The sequence below is a fragment of the Diadema setosum genome, chromosome 1 (assembly GCF_964275005.1).
Source record: "Diadema setosum chromosome 1, eeDiaSeto1, whole genome shotgun sequence".
Classification (NCBI taxonomy): domain Eukaryota; kingdom Metazoa; phylum Echinodermata; class Echinoidea; order Diadematoida; family Diadematidae; genus Diadema; species Diadema setosum.
The window spans coordinates 10,541,994-10,560,090 of NC_092685.1; the positions used below are offsets into that span (position 1 = coordinate 10,541,994).

General features: G+C 37.0%; 2 protein-coding genes across 2 annotated transcripts in view; both read right to left on the reverse strand.

The window, feature by feature from the left end:
* The window catches only part of LOC140236149 (nuclear pore complex protein Nup133-like), a 37,823-nt gene extending 26,488 nt beyond the window's left edge, over positions 1-11,335 (reverse strand). Inside the window, exons 1-12 of the mRNA XM_072316121.1 lie at positions 11,210-11,335; positions 9,232-9,335; positions 8,493-8,732; positions 7,739-7,810; positions 6,890-6,982; positions 5,707-5,817; positions 4,985-5,041; positions 3,804-3,862; positions 3,285-3,352; positions 1,413-1,495; positions 896-995; positions 368-439 (exon numbers count right to left, since the gene is read on the reverse strand). Of these exons, the coding sequence (XP_072172222.1) occupies positions 368-439; positions 896-995; positions 1,413-1,495; positions 3,285-3,352; positions 3,804-3,862; positions 4,985-5,041; positions 5,707-5,817; positions 6,890-6,982; positions 7,739-7,810; positions 8,493-8,732; positions 9,232-9,335; positions 11,210-11,324 (1,174 nt within the window). The 5' untranslated portion in view covers positions 11,325-11,335. The remainder of the gene's footprint in view (positions 1-367; positions 440-895; positions 996-1,412; positions 1,496-3,284; positions 3,353-3,803; positions 3,863-4,984; positions 5,042-5,706; positions 5,818-6,889; positions 6,983-7,738; positions 7,811-8,492; positions 8,733-9,231; positions 9,336-11,209) is intronic.
* A 4,761-nt stretch (positions 11,336-16,096) lies between these two features.
* The window catches only part of LOC140234069 (RNA helicase aquarius-like), a 52,083-nt gene continuing 50,082 nt past the window's right edge, over positions 16,097-18,097 (reverse strand). The window contains exon 40 of the mRNA XM_072314152.1: positions 16,097-17,621. Coding sequence (XP_072170253.1) covers positions 17,238-17,621 — 384 coding nt within the window. The 3' untranslated portion in view covers positions 16,097-17,237. The remainder of the gene's footprint in view (positions 17,622-18,097) is intronic.

Sequence of the window (18,097 nt, forward strand, 5' to 3'; positions counted from 1 at the left end):
TGATATAAGCTAGATAGAACACAAGACCCTGCCTTATAATGATGAACTACTAACAAACCAAATTAACAGATTTTCATTAATTACTTCTTTAAATACAACTGTGGATACATGGTAGAATAATATATTTGACATGCACATCATGTCGTACACGAAACACATACCCTTTCATTTCCATTCTTTAGTCACATAATTTACACCAATCATCAAAGATGAATATTTCCATATCGCAAATGGGGTACATGAATTGAAATCATACACTAAATCACAGACAAAACACAAACAAAGAATTTATGATATTCAAACATATGATCTGGAGATTTTAACATTTGAAGAAATGACGAGAAAATAGCAATCTTCCATGCCTTACCTGCACCCCAAATAGCATCCCCAGACTTGGAGAAACTAACATCTTGAAAGGAAGCTGTGTGATCAAGTACACCTGTAACCAAACCAGACCAAATTTACACTTTCAATATTTTGATGTGCAAGCCTGTTTGTAATATTACAGGGTGGTATCATCTTTTATATACATATCAGTGTGAATGATGGATGACTCTTTTACTAGCAATGTAAATAAATAACTAAATAACTAGATAAATATTGTTTAATATCATTAATATCATTATAATCACTATCATGATTGTGATTGTGATTATATTTATGATTATGATTATGATTAATCATATTTTGCATCTACAAAAAAAAAGACTATCATTATTACTATTTTTTTCAAATTCAAGTTCAAAAGATTATGTTTTTCTTCAATAACAAGGCTTGGGGACTACTAAAGGACTGTAAAGTCCTCTGATAGTGCTTTACACTTCTTGTAATCTGTTGAAGTGAATTATGAAAGACTCATCAGAGGAAAAAACAACAAACAAACAAGAAATCTCACCGGAGCAGCAGGTGATGGAGTGCTGTGAGTAGATATGGCACATGGAGCCTCCTGGGTCTGCCAGAAGCAGGCGTCTGTCAAGGATGTCTTTTTCCGAACCCTGGGGCGAGGCAGAGGGTGTGGTTTGGTAAATTTTCTTTGGTTGTTTTGCTCTGATAGGGGCTTTGCTGTTCATTTATGTTGTTCTGACATACAAAAACATTTTAAATTATGGACAATCTATCTCCCCATATGTAAAGTTTTGGTTGTGTATTACTTTAAGTACTTTCAAATAGGCATAAAGGAGCATGGGGATGAAATTTGAAAATGTCCCTTTTTTTTTTTGTTGGCAGAAGTCAGAATATATGATATCATCAGCCATTTGAATGCTTATTGAAAACAGCACACCTATAAAGACATCCAATTTAGATAGCATTGATGGAGAAAATATCTCACATACTTTAACTGCATCAATTCACGTGACATCAGTTTCTGTTGAACCCATTTCCATCTGACATACATAAAAAGTATCTAGTACCTTGAAAGACAATGAGGTTGGAGAAATCTGGAAGGTTTCCAGTGTGGTCGGTGCATCTGTACTCATCTGATCCTTGAGGGTGGCTGGATTGTAATTGTCACAGAAGAATGTTGATTAAGACAAAAGCAAAAGAAACTAGAAATGTCGCTATGGCGACTGGTATGCCTCTGCCATAATGCATGGTTCTCCGAATAGGTCTATAGCACAATGTCTTGACAATGTGTGATGACAGTTTCACGTAACTGGCAAAATATTAAAATGACAGGTTTATCACAAATGCATTGAGTGTTCACTTTCCTTGAACTAGGTTTATTTGGATGAATGGCTACACTGTCTAAGAGTGCAGGTATTTGGGGATTTGAGGATTTGTACCCAACTTTTGACCCTTTTATAAGTTTAAAGAAGAAGTGAAATTTAGCACTTTCACTTGACCTTTGACCTTTTGAACTTTGGGCAAGAAACTTCCAAGAGAATCTGTATTGAGTAATACATGCATACACTAAGTTTCAACAAAAAATCCTGCAGGCATTGCATAGATAAGAGAGAAATAATGACATTTTGATGAGTTGACCTTGACCTTAAACCCATGACCCCTAAATTCCCTACATGATCACTGCCAGTCAATACATGCATATGATACTAAGTTCCATGAAGATACCTTGAAATATTTGTGAGATATGGAGAAAAAAGTGAAATTTTAACATTTTCACTTGACCTTTGACCTTATGACCCAGAGCTCTCTCTGGGGAATCTTTATTTGGTAGTTCATGTATACACCAAGTTTCAAGAAAATACCTCCAGGCATTGCATAGATATAGGGGAAATAGTGAAATTTTGAGCATTTGACCTTGACCTTTTGACCTTTGACCTTACGGACGGACAACCCGAAAACATAATGCCTCTGGCGACACTTCGTGGCGGAGGCATAAAAATATGTAAGAAACATATAAGGAAAGTTGAACATTAGGCATTAGATCAATGTAGATAAAAATTCAACAGTCATTTACTAATCCTTATGAACAGCCAAGCTTCCGTGAATATAAATGTAATATAAATATCAATATTTCAACATCTGCTCTATGCAGAGTCAAGCCACTTTTACACTCTCTCACTGTCTGTTAAATCTTGAATTAAAGTCTGCATTTCCTATACCAATGAGAAATACAAAAGTCAAATCTTGAAATGCATTTGGTATGATGGAAGGTGTCACATGTAACTGCCTCTTTGACAATTCATAGGCCACCTTTGACACTGCCATGAACTATCCATAATCTTTCTCATCTGCAGCTAGATACATTAAAGTGATGGTATGGTTCTGGTTCAGATGGGAATTCAGCTTTTAACTTTTTGTGAGATAATAAGAAACCACTTATATGAAATATCAAAGAGCATACAATTCTAAGAGGAATTAAAAGTTTATTTGATGAAAATTGGTTTTGAAATTGCTGCGATACACAATACCAAAGAGGATATAATAAAGGGTGGGACTCACATTATAGGAGTGGTAGGACCACTATGTTTTGCTTTGTTTTTGGATAAACTATTGGATTACAAAGCAGAAGAGGTGGGTAGATCAAAGATTCTGAAATATAAATTAGGGGTCTATGTTTTCATTTAAAAAAAAAATCTACAAATGCGATTACATTAAAAGATAAATTTGTTGCCCTTGGTTGTCCTTATGAAATACAGGAAATAGCTATGGTTCATTCCATATTCCAAGAAGCCAAAGATATTTTCTGTATTCTGTGAACATGCAGGGGGTAACTAATAGTATTTCATAATGTCATGACAATGCAAATAGATGACTTATTGCCATTGACTTCAACTGACACGACTAATACTACACTTCATCAAAAATGAGTCGTCTCTTACCGACAGCAAAGATGACTTTCGGATTAGATGCTGATGTGTTTACTGCTGCGGCCAACAATACAGAAATACTGATGGATAGAAACAGATGAATGGAAGCAGAAGCTATTATAAAGTCTGAAAATCAGTCCAATGCAAGCGACATTACAAGACAGAGTAAATCATTAATAATCTATATAGAAACTACAATTTAAAACGGTGATATCACAATTTAGCCTTGCCAAGGGTATGGTGTGTTCTGTGACAGCAGTTGTTTTTATGATAATCATATAAAATGTTAGTCGTTTTTAAAGGGAATGAGATATTAAATTTCAACTGAATGGCAGTAACCCAATGATTAGCTCTCTGAAACCTTACGTTTGGAGGGCTATTTTTCACTATAGCAGTGCATTATGCACTGTACATTGTATATCCACCAAAAATTAAAAAAAGAATGGAAGGGAAAGATATCTACCTTGGGTAGCACTGTAAGGAACATGTAAATCAGTAGCATGGTCAAATAGTTTTAGAACGTGAACTTACTTTGAGATGAGCTGCATATCCAATAGCCAAATCCTCAAGTTGTCCATGGAGGTGGCACCCTGTGAGGGTAGGGGGGATTAGCAATATTCATTTCATTTCTGTGGTCATTTGAATTGATGCATTGTGGGTGAAGAAACTACCTGCTTGGCTGAATGGTAGTATATTGGTAAACAGTCAAAGGTAGTTGCTTAAAAGGGATCTACCACAAAGATATACATGTGGATTCAGTAAATGCATAGAGCAGTGAAATTTGAGGGAACCAGATAAATTGTTCGAGTTATGAATTTTTAGTTTTGGTTAAATCCATGTGTTGTCATCGGTGGAATGGGGAAGCTACAACAGTAAATGACACAAAAATATGATGAAAAGAGAATTTTTTTATAAAACAATTTTTATATGATAAGTTCGAATCCTGACATTATTTCCTCTTCCTTCTGAAGGGGTTAAGTCATGAGCTCTTTTATTATGCTAGGAAAATGAACTATGTGGAATGCTCTTTATATAATTTTGATATTGTCTAAACTGATTTGTGAAACACGGGCCATTTTACACATTATGCTGTGTAAGCAGTTATTTTCATGTACAGATATTTTTTTCAAATCAGGAGGTAAAAGACATTTTTTGCTTTCATAAATGCATTGTTATCCTACTGCATGGTGATATTTCGCATGTTGTTGAATTCACGATCCAACTGTGATTCGGGAAATTTACGAAAATTAAACCCTCGGGGAAAATAATACCTTATACAGTATTTCTGCACTGAATGCATACAGTAATACTCATTTCACAGTTTAATACATATCACTACATTTCTACAAGGACATATTGTTGAGATGACCAAAATGGGGTCTAGGGCAATTACCCCCTGGGCAATTACCCCGGACCCTTCCCCTGGCCCTAATCCTAATCCTAATCCTGAACCTAATCCTAATCCTAACCCAAACTCCTCACCCTAAACCTAACCCTAACCTTAATCTTTACTCTAGTCTTACCACTAACCAGTATTTAGCCGGGGGTAATTGCCCTCTGGGGATAATTGCCCAGATACGGACCAAAATGAAGACAAATTTTGCTACTCCATAACATCATGCAGCTATTTCTTAAGGGGTCAACTCCAGGGATGCCCCTGGCAAGAAATATCTTTACAGATACCATTGCAATATGGTCACAGGTTGTCTCACCATTTCTCTCTGGAAGTGTTGTTTGAAGAGTACATCCAGCTGCTTTTCATATATGAGCTGTAGAATATAACACAAAAGCTCAAGTTATGAATTCTCTTGGGAAATAAAAGTACATCACTACATGTATTGAAATCATAGCAACTATTACCATAATGCAAACCAAAAAAAAAAAAAGAAAGATAAATGAATACAATGTATAAGCAAACATGTCTGAGAAACACAAGAAGAATTTTAAGGGTTTGCTGTTATCCGAGTTTCAAGATAAGTTTATATGTGATGTGAATTCTCTGCAGTGCCCCTTGAGAGGTATGTACCTCTTCTGGGGACCCTTCAAGCAAGTATTAGGCTTGAAGTATAAGGGTAACAACTTGACTTAACTATAACTGGATGGAGAAACAATACTTTTAAACATACAGTGATCTGGCTCTAAGTTTTCTGGTTGCATAGGCCAAATGGGAAAAGAAACAGAATTTATGGGTGATAGATGATGGATGGGACACAACTGATGAAAGTTGATGGACACAAAGCAATGTAAAAAGCCGAATTGTGCCTACACCTCGAGAGAGCTTAAGTGCTAACAATCATGGCATAGATTTAGTATTAGTTGAGAATATTTGGACAAACTGAACATTAGCACACACATCTGATGAGCAGCTGAACAGGAACTTGACTGTCCTTAAAAATGAATAAAGTATAACATGGCCTTAAAAAAATAGTCTGACCTTCTCCTGTCCTGGACCCATTATGGACCATTTCTGTATGACTGAGTCCTGAAGTACAAACAAGGCATCACTCTCTCTTCCCTGACATCCTGCAAGTACTCGCCTCAGACCCTGTGGCAGCAAAAGAAATTTGATAATGGCCTCATGCACTGCAGTAAAAATGAATTATATTTTTGCATTCCAGAATTTTTGTAAAATATACCATTTTTGAAGGTGCAATAGAATCTACACATGTGACACATCACAGACATTATAGCAAAAGAGAGAGAGAGAGAGAGAGAGAGAGAGAGAGAGAAAGAGGAGAGAGAGAGAGAGAGAGAGATAAATAAATAAATTGGTAAATTGAAGCAAACAGGAAAATGTATAAATTTTTTAGAGTTCCTAACCTGTTGAGGACAGGCTGATTTTTTGCTACAACTTGCATTTCCCACAGACACTTGCCCGAGTTTACTTGGGACTCGTCCTCAAGGCGTTAATATCACAAATATCGGTGAACTCAAGAAATTGACAAAAATACAAACACTTTGAAACATAATGTGTATTGATTCATTATGAATAGGCCCCATGGAAAAAAACATAGCAAAAACAAACAAGAAAAGCATCTAAATCAATGTTTAAAGTGCAATGCTACACCACGGTGATGTTGTCATATATATCCCCCCCCCCCAAAAAAAAAAAAAAAAGTCATCAAATTGAATGAACACAGTGGCTAAAAATTTGACGTTGGACGAAATAAAAAAGACAGTCAAGAGAATTTAACACTTCATGCATTTTCCCAAACTATTGATATGAAGTAGCAACCATCTCCACAAGTTACACGAGATGATAATATCATGAGATCTCATATCTCCCATTCATCTACACAAATCGTTACTCATTTTCTTCCATATCATATATCTTTTTTTTTTTGTTGACATGCAACAAACAAGGAAAATTTGACTGAATGACATATATAAACTGTAAAGACCAAACTGATCATGATGCACAATTGGACTGTACGTTACCACGGAAACAAAAAATAAACACCTTGAGGCGTTAAGGAAAAGCCAAACAAACAAACAAACACAATATGGGGTAGTTGAACTGACAACTGGAAAACAAATTGTCCCTGGCTTAGCACTTGTTGCACAGAAAGAAGAAAATACATAAAGTCACAAAGAGGGGGCATTTTGATTTCACTCACTGAAGTTTCTTCCTTCTGTCCTCCAAAGAGAAAAGATGACATCCTCACAAATAAGCCTTGGTTTGTCTTCAAAGTGTGAACTTCCACTTGAGACTAAAAAAAGAAAGAAAGAGAGAAGCAAAAATCAAAATCAATATATATTCTAAATACGTACCACTGTCAGGATTTTATTTTCTTAAGAACACACATGAATATTTGATATAGCTACAAAAGTATTGTACACACATTCATATACTGTAAAAGTGGATATTTTCGGCAACTAATTTTTTGCACTCGGCCAGGCAAGAAGAGTTTTGCATGCTTTTAATTCCACGGAATCAAGACATCAACTACTGGAACATCCGGCAAGCAAAATTATTCGCATGCTTTCATTTTCGCGCTAGGTTCTGGTTGCTCAAAATGTGCGAAAATTTCAACACCGCAAAAATTTCCACTTTTACAGTACAGATTCTGAATGCCTCAACTTTGATGTAAAAATATCTTTTATGTTCAATCTGCACAAAGCAGAAAGCAGCAACTTTACTGAACAAAACTAGAATAAAACAAGGCTACAGTGCACAGTTGAGTGAAATGCCTCCACCTTCTCATGTGATCACTAATTCTGCCAGAAGTACAGCCATTATTTCATCTTGAAGTTCACTGATCTTGAAATCTGACCTTCATTGACCATTAATCCTCTTAACAAGTGTGGATATCAATGATGCAAATTGCTCATGGAAAGCACATTTCCACACAAAGTGGGGTGAAAAATAAACTACACGAAATCATGACAATATTATCTATAATCTTTATCAGCATTAACAGTTTCAATGTAAAGCAACACACTGGTATAACTCTTATTACCATTACCTGCATGGTTGAGGGTGAGACTGACAGCAACATAAGTTGGTTTGTTGTTGTAGCTAACACACAGCGATGCTTCTGAAATAAAGGAAATTATACATATTATACACAGCTATTGTGCAAATCCCTAGTCACAGTAAATGAAAGTGACGTTTCCCTGATAGGTTTGATCTCAAAATTATGTCTTGTCTTTTACAATTAGAGCTAAACAAATGGCACATTCAGACCTGATAACAAATAGGCAATAAAAGCAGAATTGTCAAAGTTTGCCATCCATTTTTTAATATCAATTGTTCTCTGCTAGCTCAGGTCAGTCAAAAAAAAAACCAAAAAACAAAAACAAACAGAAAATGAATCCCACACACCACTGCTTCCTTAATCCATCACGTGGAGTTTATGGACTATGGAAAATGCCGAAGGAATGAAAGTGATTAGAATAGTTCACTAAGCTAAAGCTTTTAAACTGAACCAGGGTCCCAAATCTATTACACCCCCTGTCCTACCACTGGCCTTGCAGGACTACCAGCACGTTGTTGGTAGCAATAGTCATTCTTGGCCTCAAAAAATGGTCTGGAGAAGAAGGTGTTTATAGAAATTTACATAGTGCTGACTCTCAATTCTACTACACCGGTTACTCCTTATAAAAGAACAAGCTCAGTTAAAGAACTTGCAGTCAGAAGAAAATTCAAAGGGACATATTTTTGTGTTGACAATGCCAGTTGCCATGAATATGTGGCAAAAGTATCAAATTACGACTCACTCCAAATGCTGTGAGAGAGAAGCACTCCTGTCCCGCCAGCTCCAGGCTGCGCTCAGAGTAGGCGATCTCGTGGTGAGCTGTCGGCCAATAGCGGATGACACCTTCTGGAGAAACGGCTAGAGCACCTATCACCTGGCTGTCCATCTCACCTCCGCTACCGCCAGCAGGTATGAGACAGATTAACTCTGCCCTGTGGCACAGCTCTGTGGCTGGGAGGGCTAATTGGTAGCATTGTCCGGGCTGTGTAAGAATATGTTAAAACTTTAGACTTCCTTCATCTAGTATATGCATTCAAGTGTAAAATCAAATAAATTGGAACTCCCTCGCTCAATTTACTCTCAACCAACTTTTGCATTTGGGGCAATGCTCTAGGGCCCCCATGGGGCTAAATGCATGGTTTGAATACATTTTTATCTCCTGCCCCAATAATGCTTACTGTCATGTGTGGTGCAACTTTGACATTTTTGTTTCTTACTCTATGAGAATCTCAATGTAACACAATGGTTGTACTACATCTGATTGTCAAGAATATTTTGAAAAAAAAAACAAACAATCAAACGCAATCACTTGATTCTCAAAGATGTATGCATACAATACATAATGCATATTAGGATATACTAAGATGAAATCTGCTTAAATTGTATCTACGTGAATACATGTACTTGTTTCTACATGTGGTAGATGCCATTTTCCACAGATGTACACATGCGATTTTCTTCACGTGCTTGGCAACACCTACCCTTGTTGAATGTGTCTGCTTGTAACGCCAGATGAAGAGTCTTCTGTCGCATACAAGGCATGCCCATCCAGACTCATCTAACTTTACACTGATATTGGCAGAACCTGAAAGAAAAAAAAAAATGGATCAATTGTTGAAAGAAACAAGAGCAATATTTGACTGCTGTGTACAGTCAACTGAGATGCCTCCAAATCCTCAAGCCAAAACTCTGTTCCATCAAAATGTTGCCCTTTCATCATTAATACCATGAGATGAGATTAATCGACATCAATCATGAAATTTGAGTAAGAGGAATTAGACCTATAAAGCCAAAGTGTGTATGTGGCATCTACACCTTTAAAACATATCACATATGAGTCAAGTTTCAGCAAAATCCATGAAGACAGTTTTTCTTTTGGTGCAGTAATAATACTTATAGTATCTTCAACAGAAGAACAAGTAGAGACCCTTTCTACTAGTAAAGCAAGTGGTCCATGATTCGGCAGGGTTCCATGAATCAACCACTCTTACAAATAAAAATTCACTGAAATTCATGAATAAAAAATGGCGCATATCAAGTGCGAAATTCAAACTATGTAATTATCTCCACACGTGTTCCGAAGAGCACAACAGTGGGCCACGTTGCCGGACCCCCGAAATCGTTGTTGAACCCTCCCCGGTCAACTCGCACAAGCAGTTCAACGGGTAAGTAACAGGTAAGTAAAAGTTGCATAGCAACACATATAGACTCGTTTCATTCCAAGTTTTAAAGTTACTAGTCCGTTTATCTGCATTGAATCTATACAGCAAGTACACTTACAGCAATGATGGCAACCGTTTCTGAGATAACTTGAGCGTTTACGCGATATTTATATTTTGCATGCCACCCGTGCCAGAATTTCCTGCATCACCAAGGTTCGGACGCAACGTGTTGTGAATGCATTGAATGTCTCGCACAGCGTGCGAGTATAAGGATAGTACCGCGCTCTTGTAGTGCGATGTACTACAGTATGTATACGGTTTCGCCCGTGCGTAGCCCGCGCGCTGGTACATTCACATAGGCAGGGCGAGCGCACGGCGCGGTACGTCGCGCATGTTGACGCACGGACATATGGGGCGGAACAATGAGTACAGGGGGCCGAACGATGGCTGCAGCGCAAGCGTTCGGATTATGCACACTATTTTGCTTCCGCTGCTTATGATGACGAACATTGGGCCACTTGCTTTAGATTGATGGATGATCTGAACACAAAATATCTACTGGTATTAGCACTCTTCAGGACAGATATAGATTTGTACAAAAATGTAACTTGTTATGAAGCCTATCACCAATGGTTAATTCATTTACAAACATGACAAATGTATACCTCATTTTGAATTCACAATTATTTTTTCCTAATCCCATTTTTTTTTTAAACTAATCTAAAGTTTCAAATGACATGGTCATAGAGTACCGGTATCTACAATCTAGATCTAGGCATGCCGAGGCTAGGTCTATTTTACTAGTCTAGACCACTAGCCTCCAGAATATGAGGGTCTATCAAGAAGATTTTATGTTCAGGAGCCAGTGAAAAGTGCACAGAATCATTTTCTATTGGCAATCATCATTTTATCGATTCAATTCCCGGATTCCCCTCCACGTTCAAATGGCTTGTTTATAGAACTGAACGGAGGAAAATCAAACAAAGACTTTGTAGATCCGGTAACTATTTCTTTTAGCCTAGGTGCAATTGTGCTTTTGCATAATTGGCAACACAAAATTGAACTAAGCTATTCTATAATAATATATGCACAGGTTAGAAATGTAAAATTTAACTCGACTCTCCTGGAATTTACCTAAATTTATACTAGTAACTCCACACATATCAAAACGAGTGGGACTAAGCACCGTATGATTTGCACGTGCAGTAAATGCCGACTGCTAGTGACAGTGTAGGATAGGATACGGATTCCTACCAAAGTAACTCGAAAAAAGTCCAGCTAATGGCTTCAAACTTACGATCAGCTTGAAGCAAAACTTCTGTTATCAAAACAGGTAAAGATGGCCCAAAGCTTTCGACACGATGGTCTGGTGCTTCTTCGATTATCTTGGAGCTCTGCATGTTTAGCTGCATATAATTACCAACACAAGAAACCCTACGTATGGGACTAGACTACTAGTATACTATAATAGGCTGGAAATAGATTTCAAGCTCAGTGCTCAAGCGCGCGCGCATCCAGTCCAATCACTTCATCTCTGTAAAAACAAACACAAAAACAAAATAAATAAATGAATAAATAAAATGAAATAAGATAAAGAAAAATTAGCAAGTTTCGCCCTAAATTATATTTGTGAATACATGTATCTGTTATATACAGTAAAATAGTGTTAAAAGAATACGGACAATTATATAAAAGAAAATTTTGATTTGATTGAGGCATTTGCTACTACTATTTGAAGAGTTTGTTCGCAAAAACCGATAAGTCCATTTTTGAAGATTTTGAAGTACGGTCTCTGTCATAAAGTACAAAATAATACCTTTTAAATGATTTATTGGTCACTACATATAAAGGTATATTTTTGAAGTTATGGTCAAAATAAGCAAAAATTTTCTTATTATTCTCTTTATTTTTCTTGACGTTTAATCGCAAATATCTCCATTGGCAAATATGGACTTATCGGTTTTTGCAAACAAACTCTTCATTTGGTGACCATATGTACACACCTTGAAACCCTGCCATATTTTTCTGCTTTGTTTGATTTGAGTTTTTTGTTTTGTTAACACTTGGAATATCTTGCCCCATCTATAATTCCTCAATATTTGATGTGATCTTTGTTATGGGTATATGACATTGCTTAACAATTTCCTCAATTCAGCAATTTGATCAAACATAAATATATTACTTGTACAATTTTATATATCTGTTTATTTGTACTGTATGATCTTAAAGTATGTATATATGTATACTCTCACTGTCTCTCTCTCTCTCCCTCTCCCCCTCTCCCCTCCCTGTCTTCATCCCTCTCCCCTCTCTCTTATATATGACTTTGTCCAATACACTTGCATAAAAAGCACAGTAGAACCTAATGATAAAAGAATTAACATTATCTAAGTTGTTATTTGTAAGTAATACAACCAAATTTATTCTATGATATCTAATCATTCCTGAAAAATGGCAGTTTAATTGGTATTTTGGCATTCAGGTAAACTTATGTTGTGGCATAACAATATACACTGTATTTTTTATGTTACTTTGCAATGTACAGTCTTATGTTTTCTTCTGTATACGTCTTGCTATTCAATGTACATACAATGTATGTATATGTTCATCAATATTATTCAGGCCCCATGGAAGACCACTAGGCCTACTTACTGATGAATGGGCTACCCTGAAAATTAATGAATAAACGAACGAACGAACAAACAAATGAACGAAGAAACAGACGGATGGACGGATGGACGCATGCATGAATGAATGAATGATAAATAAATAAGATTTGCACATTTGAGCCATTTGCTTGGACTGAGCAAAAGGCAAGGTCCTGCAGGAAGGACCAGTTCTTGGCATCAAGGAGATTACACTATCAAATGCTCATCTTCTACATGTATTACCTTCCGTCATCCTGTGGACCTACATCATCATAAACGAACTTCTCTCTTCAATCTATACACAATGATGTCTCATGACTCCAATTCTCATCACAGACATATCCAATCACTTGGTTCTGGCATCAACACACACACACACAAAATCACATTTCGTATCCCTCATCATTGTTACTCAACAGTACCAGCTGACATGTGTCAATCATTCATCAGCATTCTACCTTCAGCATACAATGTGTATATGGGTGGAAATGAGCTGCTTGGCTTAGGTCTGCACTCTCCAAGTGCTTTTCTAGCTTGAGACTACTTTTCAGATGACAAAAACAAGTTCAATGACTGTTAGATGATTTTTTATGCTAGTCAGATCTGCCCATGAGGCAGAGTTTAATGAATGTATAAAAAAATACACACAACAAAACAACAAAACTCATCATTATTTTACACATTCACATAGGAGGTAAGTCCATCAGTATTGAACTGGACAGTTGAATGCCCACGTATACAATTTACTTTAGGATCTATCAGTACCACTAGGTACACATTCAACCAGATGTCAGACTTATTCTTTGAAATTATAATATGTAATCTATCCTAAGTTTTCCTTTGGCATGATTACATCATTATTATTATTATAAATTTTTTTTTTGTAGTTCATTATTCAAAAAACTACAGGTTCATGTACCACAGAACAAAATATGTGGCAACAGCATAGCAAGTCCACATAAACAGTACTGAAAATGAACTAAAATATAACACAAACAAACAAATATACAACGGTTGCTTCAGTTGCAAAGACATCATAAACACAATCAAAATTATACTTGCATCACTAGGACACGTTCTTGTCTAATGTTTGCTGAAATGAATGTAACTCCTTTACTTGAAGACATACTTATGACAACGGCAATTCCACTGCCACCCTGTCAACGACTATGCCTAAATTTCTCATGCATTTCACTGTATGTGCTTTCGGGTGCATGGTACAGTACTCCTTTACAGTTTGATGAAGTTTGTAGATTTTGACCACTGACCAATGATTGAGCTAATAATGGTAATTAACTAATTCTTTATTAATTTCTCATCTTACCACTGGATATTCTTAGTTTGAAGTTATGGCTGGAAAATTAGATTTTAAACCAAAGTACATTGACCTTTGATCTTGACTTTCATCACAGAGCATGTTCACTCAATAATTGTTCATTTATTTTTACTCTGTTCATCATTTTGCATCATCATTTGACATTCCTAAATGAAGTAAAATTGAAATTTTTGGTAAAAGTACAGTGACATAAAACACATGACATTTGATTTTTCACCACTTTCAGTGCTAATATCTATATATTTTCACACTTACAGTTTGTAGTATCAAATCTTATTACTACTGGTCATTTCAAGATGATCATTAAGTATCACTTGAAAAACAAAAAAAATAAACATTTTTCGCCAAATGGTCAACCCTACAGCACACTATGGGGCAAAGCTATTATAAAAAGACTTCAATCAGCTATTGACAAAGGTTGTATTGTATTGATTTAGCAATAGAAGATTGCTACACTTGATTTACAAAGATACACACAGATACCATGACTTTATTAGTGATTGGTTTTTTGAAGAGGATTAAACAATGGTTCAGAGAGGCTCAAAGTAGTGTGAGAGAAGTATAGTTTGATTTTGACAAAGATGATGAAGTCTGATCATTTTGAGGAATATGAGGTCTCTTCACCTCAGTGTCAACATTTGATAATTCGGCCTTGCCTTTTTATCATTATCAAACTTAACTGAAAATTATATTACCCTGTCACAGTATATTTATGAAGGCATGACCTTTGACCTATGGCCTTTGTTCATATATGGCATATACTGCGCCTAGCAAAATTTCAGTCACAGTTTCCCAATGCAGCAAAGACATGACATTTCCAGCTAGCTGGAATGTAGTGACCTACATTTTTACATACATGTACTTCTCCGCAGAATACACTGTAATTTTCCTACAGAACAAAGGAATCCATTGCATAGGGAATGGAATAATGTGATCAATATCTTCAGGCAACTATCTTTGAAATTTGCTTGTGGTGAATTTTGGAAACCCTAGCTAGTGTATGCACAATAGGTAGAGCAATTCCGGCAATGGATGAAGTTGGCACTGGATAGCAAAGCACTTGATGATGACGTATTCTAACAGTGCTGTAGCTGTCTCAGCTAGGTACCCATGTTCCCTTGCAAGGGCGCCGGAAGCGGGGGGGCAGGGGTGGCACTTGCCCCCCCAAACAAAATGTTGGGGGGGCAAAACGAGTTTTTGCCCCCCCCAAAGTGCCCCCTGTAACAAATAATTGATCACTGATTTAAAGACCAAAATGAACAATAAAGGCATATTTCTCGTCTAAATGTTGCAATTTCATAACTAAAAATGCAAAATTTTTCGCCCCTAACGGGGCGAAAATTATAATACACTAACAACATACATTATTGTATCTATACACTAATAGTACCTTATGAGTAAATTTAGTGTATAAATGGTAGCCTCTTGTCCTCGAGTGTGCCCGCTGAAACATACCTATAGAAAACCTTACATTTTTCATTTTCTTCTTTGCTTTTTAGCAGTATAAGAATATTTTTTTATTGTTCGAACGATGCGGTCACGTTTAAGCTTTTAATGAGTACATTTCAGATAAATTGCAAAGTGAAAGTGGCTCGCTCGTTCTGCCCGTACTTATAGTAAAATGAAAAGTTTTCATAAGTTATTATCATAGACCTTCGCAGTGATTTCTTTTACTATGTTTAATTCCTCAGAAAATTAATTTAAAATGCTCTATAAAATCCCCCTCTCACACCCTCCACCATCACATAATATACCGCCGTATGTAATAATCATAGCCCTTCGCACTGATTATCATTTTTCACTATGTTTAATTCCTTTGAAATTTGCTTTTAAATGGTCTATAAACGCGACTTTTGTACCCTGTTTTTACAAAAAGTCCCTACCGTGGGAGGGGGTGTCCCCCTCCCACACCCTCCCCCCGCTCGGTCGCTTCGCTCCCTCACCGAGGATCTCACGCTATCACATTATTATGTACTCCCGTATGTAATAATCATGGCCCTTCGCAGTGATTATTTTCACTATGTTTAATTCCTTAGAAATTTGCTTTTAAATGGTCTATAAACGCTACGTTTGTACCCTGTTTTACAAAAGCTCCCGGGGGGGGGGGGGGGGGTATCCCCCTCCCCCTCCCCCGCTCGCCTCGCTTCGCTCCCGCGACGAGGATCTCACATCGTCACAGAAAATGTGCCCCCGGTGAGATTTTGCCCCCCCAAAACCAGAAGTGTTCCGGCGCGCTTGTTCCCTTGTTTGCATCACTTGAATTCCAGGATGCAAACTACCGGTACATAAGCTCCACAACTAGCTGTTTTGTGTGGTAACATCATAGATGTAGAGAATAATGCATAACGAGGTTTCTTTTTTTTTTTTATTCAGACATCATTAATCACTTTAATTTTCATCAAAAGGAAGGAATTCTACAACTATTCAACAATATCAATCTCTCAAAGATCAATCCTGATATTTGCATTACTTCAAATTTCTAACAATTTGCTTGATTTTGCTAATGAGTTAATACATCTGTCACCTTGATATTTATATTGTATTTGCTCATATGTTGTCTTGATGTTTGTTGTGTCATTCATAACTTGTGTTATTCTTATCAATGTTATTCTACAATCACTGTACTGGTGGTGTGATGTCACAAGCTTGCTTGCACTTGAACCCTACAATAGGTTATGTTGTTTAAATATCAATTTAATTTCAGTTCTTCTTCCCATCAAGTGGTGAAGTTTGCCCAGAACTAAACAGTGACAGAAAAATCAGCTGTACAAGGAATGAAAGCTTGCTTTCTGGGCTTCTTGACCAGTTCCCAGATACATAATGTGCCCTCAACTTGCTCTAGTCACATGTAGCAGCATCCCATGTACAATACACAATGAAAAGACATATCTTGGAAGAGTCTCCCTGCAATAGAAGAGACAAATACAATGGCCTCTTATTTTTCTAAGTCAGATGCACTGTCACACAGTCGGCCTTAATATATGTACATATTGTCGAAAATGAAGCCAGCCCAAATGAAAGTGTAAGTCACTTTCACACAAATTTACAGCACAATGATACAAAGAGTGAAGAAGTCGTAGTTCATATCAATAATACACCTATGTTCACCTTAACACTTGATACTGACATTGACAGTCATCTCTAATCATGTATCATCATGATGAAGTGAATGGGCTTTGCAGTCACATGAAGACGAACTGTGTCAGTCAGTCTGTCACACACAAAGTGGCTGACTATCAAAATGCGGCTAGCCACTGCCATGCACGAGTCTGGCTTGGGATATGGCAGATATTCTCAAGGAACGAAAGACCAAACACGCTTTATCTGCCTGGTTTCTGTTCTCAACTTGTCTCCTTTTCTTCCGCTTTACGAGCTTCCTCATCTTGATCATCATCCATCTTCACCTCAGCGTCATCCATCTTCTCCTCAGCGTCATCCATCTTCTTTTCCTCAGCATCCTCCATCTTCTTTTCCTCAGCATCATCCACCTTCTTTTCCTCAGCATCATCCATCTTCTTTTCCTCAGCGTCATCCTCTTCTGATTCGCTGCTGCTTTCTCCTGGATGTTCCGGCATCTTTGAATGATCGACTTCTTTCTCTTGCGTCGCTGAATCTTCACTGGCCTTGGACTCGGTCGCTGAATCGCTGGAAGACTTTTCCTCTTTAGCCGACGGAGGTTTGCGGGACACAGGTGGTCGTGCTAACTGGGCCCTTCTCTGTTGACGCTGATGCAGAAATCACAGCAGAATGAAAAGTGGTTATTCAACAAAGTCATTTGATATCTGTGTATGATCAGGTCATAGTCATAGTCATAGTCCCTGAATGACATACATACATTATGAATGAAGGAGATATGGGGAGGGGGAGGAATTAATCTGTTTAAATGTTACTGCATTTATCTTGTGCTATTTTTTTTTTTTCAAGAATAAGCTTTCTTTTCTCCTGAAAGGCACAACAAAAGGGCACATCAAAAGCATATGAGTCCTGATCTGAGAGAACAAAGCTACATAAATATTAAAAGTATTTCATGATAAATATTCAGATAAACACGTTACAACTGATTGATGTATTTCTCAAAAAAATCACCATAGTCGATATCCAATTTATGACAGGAATACTGTAGTGGGGGTTTATAGAGTCTATACAGGACTGCATCAGCAAAAGACTACAAACTCTGCAAATTCATCAGAGAATAAAAAAT